Source organism: Dermacentor albipictus, chromosome 2 (genome assembly GCF_038994185.2).
Source record: "Dermacentor albipictus isolate Rhodes 1998 colony chromosome 2, USDA_Dalb.pri_finalv2, whole genome shotgun sequence".
Taxonomy (NCBI): domain Eukaryota; kingdom Metazoa; phylum Arthropoda; class Arachnida; order Ixodida; family Ixodidae; genus Dermacentor; species Dermacentor albipictus.
The window spans coordinates 100,756,898-100,769,189 of NC_091822.1; the positions used below are offsets into that span (position 1 = coordinate 100,756,898).

At 42.9% G+C, this 12,292-nt stretch overlaps 1 protein-coding gene across 1 annotated transcript in view; it reads right to left on the reverse strand.

Moving 5' to 3' along the window:
• LOC135915945 (uncharacterized) overlaps positions 1-9,548 on the reverse strand; it is a 69,723-nt gene extending 60,175 nt beyond the window's left edge. Inside the window, exon 1 of the mRNA XM_065449135.1 lies at positions 9,129-9,548. Coding sequence (XP_065305207.1) covers positions 9,129-9,188 — 60 coding nt within the window. The 5' untranslated portion in view covers positions 9,189-9,548. The remainder of the gene's footprint in view (positions 1-9,128) is intronic.
• Between the last annotated feature and the right edge of the window lie 2,744 nt (positions 9,549-12,292).

Here is a 12,292-nt window from a genome sequence, read left to right on the forward strand (position 1 = left end):
TATGAATATGTCAAATGAACAAAAGATTGTGACCAAATTTTGAAACGTCAAAATTTGGTCAAATTTCAGCTATATTTGGCCACGCAGACGCCTGTGAGGCGAGCACTACGGACACGATGACAAGAAGGTGGATCGTGCTGTGCCTATACGGTTTCGGCAGCCCTCTTAAGACGTTTTGCATTCGCAGAATCAAAGAACAAAAAACTTTGGAACCTAGGTTATCGATCTAACCAAGGTTGAGTGCTTTGAAAACAGCCGCAAGGTGAAAACGAAGTTTGTCGTTATTTCTTTTTAGAACACAGGCCGCTGTGACTCAGTGGATATTACGCTAATCTGCTAGTTCTCTTTGATGGTTTTTTTCTTGGCACTAGCTGGCGTTTTCATATGGAACTGAATGCAAAAAAAAAAGAAAAAGAAACTCTACAGCTAATGAGCATTCGGCGCGTGTTAGAATTTCGAATTTGAGCTTCTGTTTTAGCTATGTGCCATCATTGTTTTAACAAAACTAGAAATGAACTCTAGAGGTTGCAAGCTAGAATGTATGATAATATTCAAATGGAAGTGCAAAATATAACTGCGCAATCCAGTTCCCTATTAGTCTATGGTTAGTAGTATAAAATCCACACTATAATTATTTTTTGTCATTTCAAGTGTTGTTGCAGTAAGATTGTGTAATACTATAGGAACTATATGCTTTGATCCTTAACGCATTCTACTGTATGTTCCCAGTCTACGAATTAGACCTAACAAGGATAATGTTAGTGATAATGATATATATATATATATATATATATATATATATATATATATATATATATATATATATAAATACGAGAAGAAAGGGGGTTAACCCCGAGGGTCCCAAATTTTATTAGTCATATCATAAGCCATAAACCCCCTTTCTTCTCGTTTATTCCATAACGAGGGTCTCGAATCCGGCTATAATGTTGACTTCCGGCAGCATATGTGGGTTTATTGACCAGTTGCCTTCACCCAAAAAGATCACGTTCTCGTGACGCCTGCGGCAAAAAGGACGTTCCACGTCCGCTGCCAAGGTCTGTGTGTGGTGGCGCTGGCTAACACTCCCAGGGTTCTACTAGGACACATAAATACCCAGGAAAGTGGATGGGAAAACATAGCCGTGGTAGCTCAAGTGGCAGAGCATCGCACGCGAAATGCGAAGGTTGTGGGTTCGGTTCCCACCTGCGGCAAGTTGTTTTTTCATCCACTTCAATTTCCATTTATTCTTCGTTTCTTTATTTCATTTATTAGCACAAGTAATTTCCCCTATGTTGTCATTGGTGTCAATGTTTGTTGGCTTATGATCCCCTACAAAAATGAGTGTTGATTAACCATTGATATATTGTTAAGGAATTGTTGAAACAACTGACTTCAACAAATTTTCAAGAGCAATTGAGTTCACTCAACCCTTGCACAACAATATTAACGTTGAGTGTTCTCAATAAACGATTTATTGGGTAAATTCTGTTGATTTTTCTAGTTGTTCTATTGTTGTGTAGCAGTTGAGTCCAGTATAGAATAATTAGGACTCGCATATGAAGACATTCCAAACATGTTTTGCGATGCGTTCCAACCTCATTCCTGTCACTTTGAGGCAGGTAGGTTCTTCTTTCGCCTCGCTTTCATTAATAAAAAATTATGTGTGACCGTTGGGGTGGAATCGAACGTCGGCCGTCGAGCCCGGTACTCTCACCAATAGGCCACGAGCGCGCGCATACTCCTCTAATTCGAAAGCCAGTAAGCTCTGAAATGCTTGGTGTGTGCCCCGCGTGCCACTTCCTGGTGCTGTCGCTACAGCTGGCGCTTTGAAGCGCCTATCTCCGGGACCGCCCCACTTTCGTAGCCATTTTCGCTACGTAAAAACTGCAACGTTAGACTAGATTCATGACCACCCAAGTTCATAACGATTTATTTCTTCGCCGGTGTACAAATGCCATGGTTGTTTTAACATACACTAGATGACATAACCATTGGTACGATCCGAAATGAGCACGTTTTGGGGAGCAGAAGAATGCGAAACTCACTTCCCAACACGGTGACTACGCGCATGTGGAGTTCCCCAAAAGTAGGCACGGCGGCAGCGCGGCCGGCGATAAGACAGGTACCGACAGGCGACGACGCTACCTTCGAGCATCGGACGCACTGTGGGAATCATAAGATGCAAGCGCGCACACGCTACAAAGATACACGGGTGAGGTCTTCGAATTTCCTGCGACGTACCCTCTGTCCGTAAAGCAAATATAGTTTTTGTCCAATGTCCGTGGTACTAGAGGTCAAAGAATGAACGCGCTTTGAGATCGCAGCGCGCAGCCGCTATAACCATTGAATTCAAAGAGCTTCAGATTCAGCAACAACCGCAACAGTATCACAGCTAATCGCTGTATCTGCGGCTGCTCCCGTTTCTCGCCTTGCAAGCAGCACGCGATTTATTTGAGCCTCGCGGAACGGTCGTCCTCTCCCAAGCCTGCAGGTCTCGTATGTTCAGTCTAGAACACCAAAGGCAAATGAAAGAAATACAGGTAACGGACTCTTATTGTACCTTAATTGTCACCTCGTCATCTGCAAAAACGCTACAAACTATTTTAGAAGCTTTATTTTTGTAAAAATAGCAAAACTAGTAGAAATTTTTATTTCTAGGTGGCGCGACAAACGTTAGGGTAGCGTTCGGGTGTGCATGTGTGCGCGCAAACGGGCGCAACCGAGTTTCGTTTTGCGCACACTTTTGCAACAGTACACATGGTTACCGCTAGTTTCGTAGTCGCATTTTTTGGTCGTAGTATTTATTGTTTACGCTATAAATTAGGTAGTTCTTAATAATTTATGAAGGTTAGTTAATAAAAAATTTTTGCTAATTAATTAGTGGTTCTTAAGTGCCGTTATTTTGTGTTTGAAAGGTTTTTATAACTGAATACGATAGTGAAACCATGTGAAGCTGTGAACGGTTTTCGGATTCAGTTATTGGGTTGCAGTTGTGCGGTGGTTCACGCCTCGTGCTACTTGATGAAAGTATTTTCTTTTCGGACATCATGACGCACATTTTAGTGGAATGCTTTAACGACGATAAGTGGGACGTTTATCCGGTGAAGTGGTTGGCTCACCCAACAACTAGTCTTCTACTGATGTGCGAGCCTGACGGTTTTGAAGAGTTGCGCGGCAGAGGCCATGATGCCTGTTGGAGAGAAGGCACCCCGAAACAGTCGCAGCCGCACTTCTGAAGATAGGTAAGTAATCTCGTTTTCTTGGTCACGTAGCCTTCTTTTTTATTTTGACATTGAGGAGCGTGACATGTTCAGCACACCGTTCACTTTCTTGAAGCAAACCGCATGCCCCGGAGCAAATGCGCGCGATACTAACTGTCGCTGCCGCCGTCACTTTGTTTGAAACAATGGCAGGCGAAGAGGCAGCGGCGCCCCATGTGCGTAAAATTGCATTGCTTCATTTGTTCATGTCTAATAACGTTTCCTTCATTTGTATGAGAGAACACAATTGGAACATAAGGATCGGCTTCTCTGCGCAGTGATAATTTTGTACAGTGGCCACGTCATTTTTCATGGCGGCTCACGTATGCCGTCTAAGCGCTTGTTATCGCGTTCCGATACGTGAGAGGCACGCTGCCTTTCAAGGTATTTAGGCAGGCACTACGAGTTTAGGAGAACCGCGACAAATAATTGTGCAGCAGGTGTGCAGCTGTGCTATGCTTGTACCACACTCGTACCGGAAGGCAGTGTTGCACTTCACGCTTACGCATTTCGTAACTATGGCGGCCTCCGTGGCAATTTCGGGATCGAGGTCGTGGATACGATCCCTGCAGCGGCCGCATTCCAAAGGAGCGGAATGCAAAAACGCTCGTGCATTGTGCATTGTATGCACGTAAAAATTTCCAGGAAGTCGAAATTAATACGGAGCCCCCAACTACGACGTGCCTCATAATCAGATCGTTGGTTTGGCACGTGGAACATCAGAATTTTTTTTTCCGTAGTGGCTCATCGTATACCATACGGTTAGTGTGATCACCTTTTGTGCCTTCACCTTCTACCAAAAGATTCGATATCTGTTTGGTATGGGCTATGCACTGTCGCGTGGTCTTTGGTTCTGCGAGAGAGCCGGGAATATTTTCCCCACTGTGAAACATCGCTGTGCGTGTTTTAGCCAACATTTACCGTAGCAACCCATTCCTTCCTTTTCTCGACGGCACTCGTAAAGAGTCCCAAATTTTTACTTGTCAGTATAGTGTGTACTTCTATTTCGTGCGTAGTTATGTGCAGTGCGTGGCAGATTCTTGATCCGCGCAATCTCATTTTCTGTCCACATTCCCTTCTCACAGGTTACGTATGCAGTAAATTCCCAGATGCTAAAGTGTTCTACGCCAAAAGCACCTTGGCGTCGTGCAAGAGACACCCGTTGATATGTGGCTGATTCACTAGCAAGTTCGCATCAAGTGGGATTTTCAACTATTTTTTGTGTTACTCTGTGGTGTACCAGCTGCTGCATGGACGCTGTGAAGGCTTAGTTTCGATTTGCTCTGGCGTTTAGTAGTAAAGGATGGGCTACCTTTTGAGGGGAGGCATTTACTTTTGTTTCTGAGAATGTTTACCAGCCTAACCAAGTGATACGTGGGTACTGTAAACAGCAGCACGAACAGAGGCGGACGACGAAATAGGTAGGAGCACACACGAGCGCAAGCTCTACTAAATGTTTGCTTTTGATGACAAAGGTATTAAACACACTGGTCAACTTGGCAAAGGTAAAAATCCGTGCGTGCGTGGCAGAAACAGCCACGTGCGACAAGAAAAAAATGTGAAAAAGCCATGCCATGTAGAATAAACGTGCGTGAAAAACGAGAACTATCGGTCAAATCTATTGAAAAAGCGAAAGATTTGTCCGATAAGTGATACTACCCAACGGGAAATACTCTTTTGAGAACAACTTTTTCCCACTAAGGGCAACAGATAACTTGGTTACGCAATTGTTTCGGTTGTGATCAATATTGCTTCTGGAACTCCTCTGGTGTTGCGGTATAGAGCAGAAAGAACGATTCTTTCATCACAGAGACCAGAACACAAAAGGACTTATGGAAGCATTATTTATTGATCACGAAGAAATATTCATAAACAAGATTTCTGTGACCCTTAGTGGGAAAGAGTTGCTACAGTACTTCTCGTTACTATCGCTTACAGGATAAACCTTTCAGTTTTCATGTTTTTGTTAGTTTTTGGCGCACATGTTTATTCTACAGGACGTATTTCGGTCCTTTTTTGTTGTGCCGGGCTGTGTATGCTGCGCATCCATGGCTTTTTCTTTGTGAAGTTGGCCAGTGTATTTAAAATCTTCGTCTTCACGAATAAACTTTTACTTGAGTCAGCGTTCATGTGTGTTCCTACCTTAATTCATCCTTCTCGTCTCTGTTTGGGTGGTTGTGAAATATAAATGTACACCGAATTGGCGAAGTGTCCATAGAATTGATACATGAAGTTATTTGCGCTGTTCATTTCAGGAAGAACGCTATAGGGTCTTATCTTCTCTTTGTTTTTGACACTGAGTACATTTTTCTAGTTCAATTTCAAGGAATTCCCTCAGGAAGCCAATAAGAGTGATGGTAACTTCCTTTGTGTGTAAGATTTATGAATTTCATACATTCAAGGCATGACATGGCACATGCCTGATTGTAGGTTGCAAGCATTCGTAGTAAGATCTACTTTTCGGTTCTCATGACGCTTCTTTGTACTGCGCTGCATTCTCCAGGCACATGAACCTTTTTATGCTCTAAGTGCATGCGTTCTTTTTCTATATGTTGGAGCGAAAATTGTAAACTTAAATATGCATATATATCATTTTCCTTGTAATCTTTTTCAGCATGGGTGCGCTGTAGCTCCCTCTGTCTTTCAGTTACTGCTTTGTCCCAATTTTTATGCAACCTTTACATATTTTATGCAGCAAAATTCTGGTGCTATTTTATAACATTTTATCTGTGAAATTGAGGTAATTGGTGTTTCGTATATGGTTTATTTGCGTTTTTCACTGTCTCAGCAATCGGGCTGTCGAGTCATTGGAACCTTTTCTCATACTGTAAGACTATTTCTGGGGTGCTTGATACTGAAAGTGCAGGTGACCATTTATTTGGCTGCTTAGAATTGTGCTAGCCATGTGTTACTACCAATTTTCTGTGCTAAATAATTATTTTTTCTCTCATCGTTCAAGGTATTAGCCTTTCCTTATCTCTTTATTGACTGAGGTAGCACTTAGTTGCTGGGTATATGAAAAAAGGCCCCAAAACGTGCTTTAATTAGCTTTGTGCAACTCCACAAATATTACCTGAAAATGAGCTCACTAAATTAAGGAAATGCCACTAACGAACTCCTCTGTACCCCAAATTAACATAATCAAATGGCGTACTGTTTGTTCTTGATTGTGCGAGGGAGATAAGCTGCTTTCATTACACAAACGCTTTACAAGTTTATTTCTGAAGAAAGCAATCCTGGCTTGTCAGAAACACGATTCAGGTGTTCATCATGCCCGACAACATTCTAAATGATGTCTCGTCAAATAATAGCTAAGTTGAGTGATGTTATTTTATAAAATAATTGGGCAACATGAAAATATATATATCTCGAAGACAAAGCTCAGGCAAGTCTACTTTGGTACTTCATTAAATTTTAATCACGGTGAAAGACGTGTGCTAAAGGTTGTATATATTTACGTGAAGTCATTCGTTTCAAGTTGGTTATTTTGCCTTCTCACAGTCAGCCGTAGCTCTTCCTGTGATGTGTTAGTGTGCGCAACATTTTAATGTAACATATTCAGATGTCTTTTGTGTATTCACATGCAAGCAGCTCCAAGTGTTCATGTGTTCAAAGTTGGTTGTTACAAGGGTATGCTTAAGCCCTGCCTAATGAGTCGCTTTGCCTTCTAGTCATAAACTTAAGTCGAAAGTGAAGAGCACAATGATCGTTTTGATTGGATTCATATGTATAGGTTTTTTTCAGATGTATTTACACTGCTAGAGTGCTGTAGGTACTAGCCTGTGTCTCCAGGTTCGATGTAGTGGTGCCTTATGTGCTGTAATAATGTTTCACGTGCACACAATAAAGGAACTTCAAGTTGATCAGTCTCTCCTTTGATTTTGTTTGTTTTTGGGAAAGTTATGAGCAGGCACCGGTGCATGCAAGTGTGAACAGCGAAGCAATTTCAATATATGAATAAAAATACACCAGCCCAACGAAACGTCAATCATATTTCAGTGGCGACTTCTGAAATCTCAATGGCATCTCAACTGTGGCACGATATGCTTTTCAATGCTGTGGCAATAATAGCTCAACAACAGGTCAACAGAACTACCACAACGTTAGTTCAACGCAGTATCAATGGTAACTCAACAACCATTCAACAAAACAAACACAACGGGCCGTCTAAGCACAATGGACTTTCAATGGTAACTTAACAATTATTCAACATTGAGGTACCCAATGGTGTTTCAATTTGATTTCAGTGACCAATATTCAAGAGTGCTCAACACTCAACCTAACAATTCTCCAACATACTCTCAATAATTCCTCAATAATAAACTCAACATTGACCAACAATATTTCAATGCCTTCTCAAGAATGTTTTTGTACGGGATATGACTATATATATATATATATATATATATATATATATATATATGTATTCTGTGTACCCAATGGGTCATTCTTATTTTGCCAGATTATTATTTTTTGTTATTATTTTATTACATTACACTAAAAAGCAATTGAAAATTGTATTTCTTATTATTATTCTTTTACTCATCATGACAAGTAAAACTCGGCCTATTGAGAGTCTTCTTAGCGGCGAATTTCAGTACCATTTTTTTTTTCAATATACCTGCGTTAGACTGAGACCTACAGAGCATTCGCGAGAGAGTTGGTGTTGCCGCAAGGCATTTTCTGTTCGCCGTAACGATTGTTTTTTTCGGGGGGTAGCCATAGACAGCTTCGCTGTAAAACAAAGCATTTCCTGGGAAAGCCCGGCGAAAGGGACATAACGGAAGGAACGTGTTATGAAGATCGACGGTAATCCGTCGAAGCGGTGAAGCTAGCTAGTAGGAGCGTACACTGCGAAGTATTATAATCTGGCGGTGCAATTGTACACCAGCGGAGACTTGCGAGCCAGCAAACACGGACCTGTGGATTTGCTTAATGAGTATAGAAAAGCAACAGGTTAGTTTGCATGCTCTAAGCTGTGCCCGGCACATGATGCTCAATTTGCGTCGCTACTGAGCTGTTTGTGAAACCTTTCTAGACAACGTTCTTCATTTATTTCTGCAAAAGTTAATCAATATTTGTGCAACATCGAGTCCATATAGGCGTGATCTTTTTTTTGCTACAATCTTCAGTGGGCAGCTCCGCAAGGCATCTAGCATTTAGTCATCAGCATCTGCATTTTTTGCGTCGTGTAGGTCAGCGAACTTTTGATGCAACACTTGTCGCCAAATAAGTAATACTAGCTTTCAGAAATAAGCCGGCCAGCCTGCTCTCAAAACATCAAGGATATGTCCAGTTACAAAGAACTGCGAAGAAAAAGAAAGGAAGAAAGGCAGATAGGAAACAAGATTAAGGGAATTCTGGAACTGAATCATCGCCTGCCGTAATTATATGCATGGTCAGAGAGCACGATATATATGTCCAGTACATTACCGCGCAATCTCATCGCAGTATACGAGCAACCCTACCTAATTTATCATGGAGCGCAAGTGATATCGTACTGTATTGACAGGAATATTAAGAAGCTCGAATGACAAAACTTTACCTGGAAAGTCGCGCCGTCTTTTTGAAATCGGTCATCACACACCTTAAATTCTAAAGATACTTTTGCTCTGATGCTTGCCACTTTGTCTTTGCATGTTCTGCTTTTCTGCTGTCGTATATATTAAGGCGAGTCGTTTCTTTATTTATTTATGAACCTTTGGAACAAGGACGGAGCATTTCTGTAAGACAATAACAACTCAATGGCTTAGGTATGTCCGATGACTCGTTCAGGCTATATCTCCTTTTTTAAAGCATGGGCTTTTATCTTTTCGCAACGGCAAAAGTGCACAGGCGTTGTGTTAATAAACGGAAGAGCCTACTCACGTTGAGGTGCGAACACAATGAGAGGATGACGAGCAGCAGGATTGCGAAGGAAGACGCCATGGTTGAAGGAGTTGTTGCCGCCGTGGCCAGGCAGAGACGACCCTGTTTCAGGATATGCTTCTGTATCGTGTTGCTTTATGTTACTCTCAAAACAACAATTTGCTGACACTAGCTGTCTGGACTTAAATGAGCTGTACGAAACGAGGGACTTCTGACCTCTTTACGTATCCCACTCTCTCTATTGACGCTCAACAGGCGCTATATAAGCTTATGCGAGTTGTGCCCTGTTCTTCGGACCCTAAGAGCCCTATGATCGGACACGTGCGATGACTACAGGCGACTAGCTAGCGCACTTGGCGCGGTTTGTCCTTCGCGAGGCGCTGGTGGCGGGAAACGTGCACGCAGCGAACTATTGACGGCGTTCAGGCGCTCCGAGTTTGGCGCCCGAGCCACGGCGCTCTTTTATGGAAGCGCGCGTCGTCTGCCACGTGACCATCACTTGGGCGGCCAATCATTAGAGAGCGAGTCGCGGCGGAAGGCGGGCTGAACGGGCCCGGTGCCGTCGGGAGTGCGGAGGGAAAGGGCGGCTTCTGAATGGAGGAAGCTCGCGGGGAGGGCAATCGAAAGGGTGGCGCCAGCAAGAGGTGTCGCAACAAATCTTTACCTTCGACAGAAACAGCGTAGAGCAGCGACAGAAAACTCTTGGCACTGTGGGTATGGTTTCGCACGCTGGCCGCACGAATCTGACCCTCATGAAGATCTATCGTGGTGCCGCGTTGGGGAAGCGCGGGAAAAGGGCGGAAATATATGATGCCAAAACACGAGAAAGCAGAAACAGCTGGACGCTCACAAAGATGCGGTATTTGTGAACAAGGCTTCCGCACAAGAACGGAAATATATTACTCGTATTGGCCATGTGTCTAGGCATGTTATTATTCCTTTCCTCCCTATGGTAACAATGCAATCATGCTGATCTCTGCAGTACCCTTTTTTTTTGCTTTTGGCGTAAGTTTGTTCTTTGAGAGATAAGATGTCTTCAAATGATCGATCTCAAGGTCAAAAGTCCCAGAAAAGTGTGTGAAAGAAGAAAGAGGAGAGAGTTTTGAAGGAACGCGATAAGTCGATATGTGAGGGTTAAAGCCTTGAAGCCAAGAGAGACTTTGCAATTCGCCCGGGCGAGGGAATATAAGTTATTTTTTTTATGTCGCAACTTTATCGTTCGAGGGGAAACGATTAACCGTCAAACACACCGCCAAGCTTCGCTCAAAGACACTCAGCTCAAGAAATATTAGTAAACAAATGCAGCGATATCGGCAGTAATGTATATTTTCCCATATGTTCGGACAGCTTACACACAGAAAGTATCCAAAAAGTGCATCATGTGCTGCTCCCCTGATGTGGCTACGCAGGAAAGTTGTCATCACTTATATTCAGCTTATTTATTTCGTGCAATATAAGTGCACATGTGCTTCGAACAAAAAGAAAAAAAATGGCCTACGACAAGTCAACCAGTATGACACGGTGTTAGAGCTAACTAAAAAAAAACTTTCTAAAAAACACATAGAATGATTGCGGCGTTTAAAAAATAAGAAGAAAATACACAATCAATACACATCAATTGTTTGATGCCATTGTATCGAAAGGCTCGACGCAATGTAGTTCCTCTAAAGTGAAAATCTGTAAAAATATGTACTGGTGCTAGCAGAGTACATTTTTTAGTGCACTGGGTCGAGCACAAGTTGTTATTGATTTAGTCTGATAGTATCGGCCTAGATTGCATGCTACTGGTCAGACATATTGATCAGTTTTAAAGCCAAACGAAAAAAAGAATCTTAGATGAGAGGCAGGCACGTACCCAGGGGGGGGCCCGGGGGGGCCCGGGCCCCCCCCCCGAAATCAGATGGCATACCCCCCCCCCCCCCCTCCCCACCCACGCCACCACTCCTCGCACATTCCTAAAGCGCTGCCAGATCGATGTTGAGACTTGGCAGCTATTCACCGGTCAGCATTATGCTGCCTTTTTCACTCCTTTTGGATGGAGGTAGTTATCAGCATTTCTTGGGATGTGAAGGCCAGTTTTCTCATAGATTCGGCGCCCGCGAGATTAACTCGAGATGCGTTTATTTGTCACCATCCATTCAACTGGCACGCGCATAGCTGTTGCTTTTGTTAGTTCAAACTTCTTTGTTTAGGCTCATCCTGGGACCAGGAAAGGGATGCCGCTGTTAGTCAGCTGGTCTGTACTCTCCTGGAACGAGTTGCGGGCGGAGAAAACTCCAATTGCGTTTAACTTTTCCTTTTGCTTCATTATTTCCTTGAATGACAGCTCGTCGCGACGCTGGCAGATGCCCGGAATCATATACACTTGATATGGGTTAGATAAGGTGGGAAATAAAATAATGTGAAACAGCATCCATTACGAAAAACTGCAATAACCCTCAAACCGATAATCAAGATGACTGTCGCCCGTTACCTCGTCTGGTTTTTCCCTAATTGTATAGCACTTTTCGTGCAAAATTGGCAACTGGAAACAGAAATCGCAAGGAGTTGAGAAATCAAGCGATCTACTAAGGCAACAGCCAAACTCCAAGGAAAAGCGAATTTAACAACAAATCTAACAAATATAACCGTTGCTTCATAAAATATTTATGGATCAACATGTTTTTATTTAAATAGGAATTAGAGAAAACGCCGTCGGAAGCGGAGAACAATTACGTGTTTTGAATGACGCTTCTACAGTTATCGGTCGAACCGCCTCACGTAGCCACTTCTCTATTGTGCTTATGTGGGTGTTTTTCTAACCTTTCGCGGTGGGCGCAGTACGTCTACAATCGCAGTATCCTGCGCTCTACGCGGTTGTATGGGACTGGCGGCCACACAGCGGTACGCAACTTCCCAAATAACAACACGAGTCGTTTTCGCACTTCGAGCAGTAAACGAGGAATCCAAAACAACTGTGATTGTTCCGCAAATATACCTATATTTCACTGTAATTCTTCCAGAGCTAATACAAAAAATGCTACTATAGTCGGAGACAACTTAAGTGTACAGTGAAGCCTCGCCCACGCCCTCATTACAACCAGCCACTGTTCCTCCACGAGGCTGCAAATAATCCGTACTTCAAACTTTTCCTGTTACCCAAATAAGGCGGTAACCACAAAAAA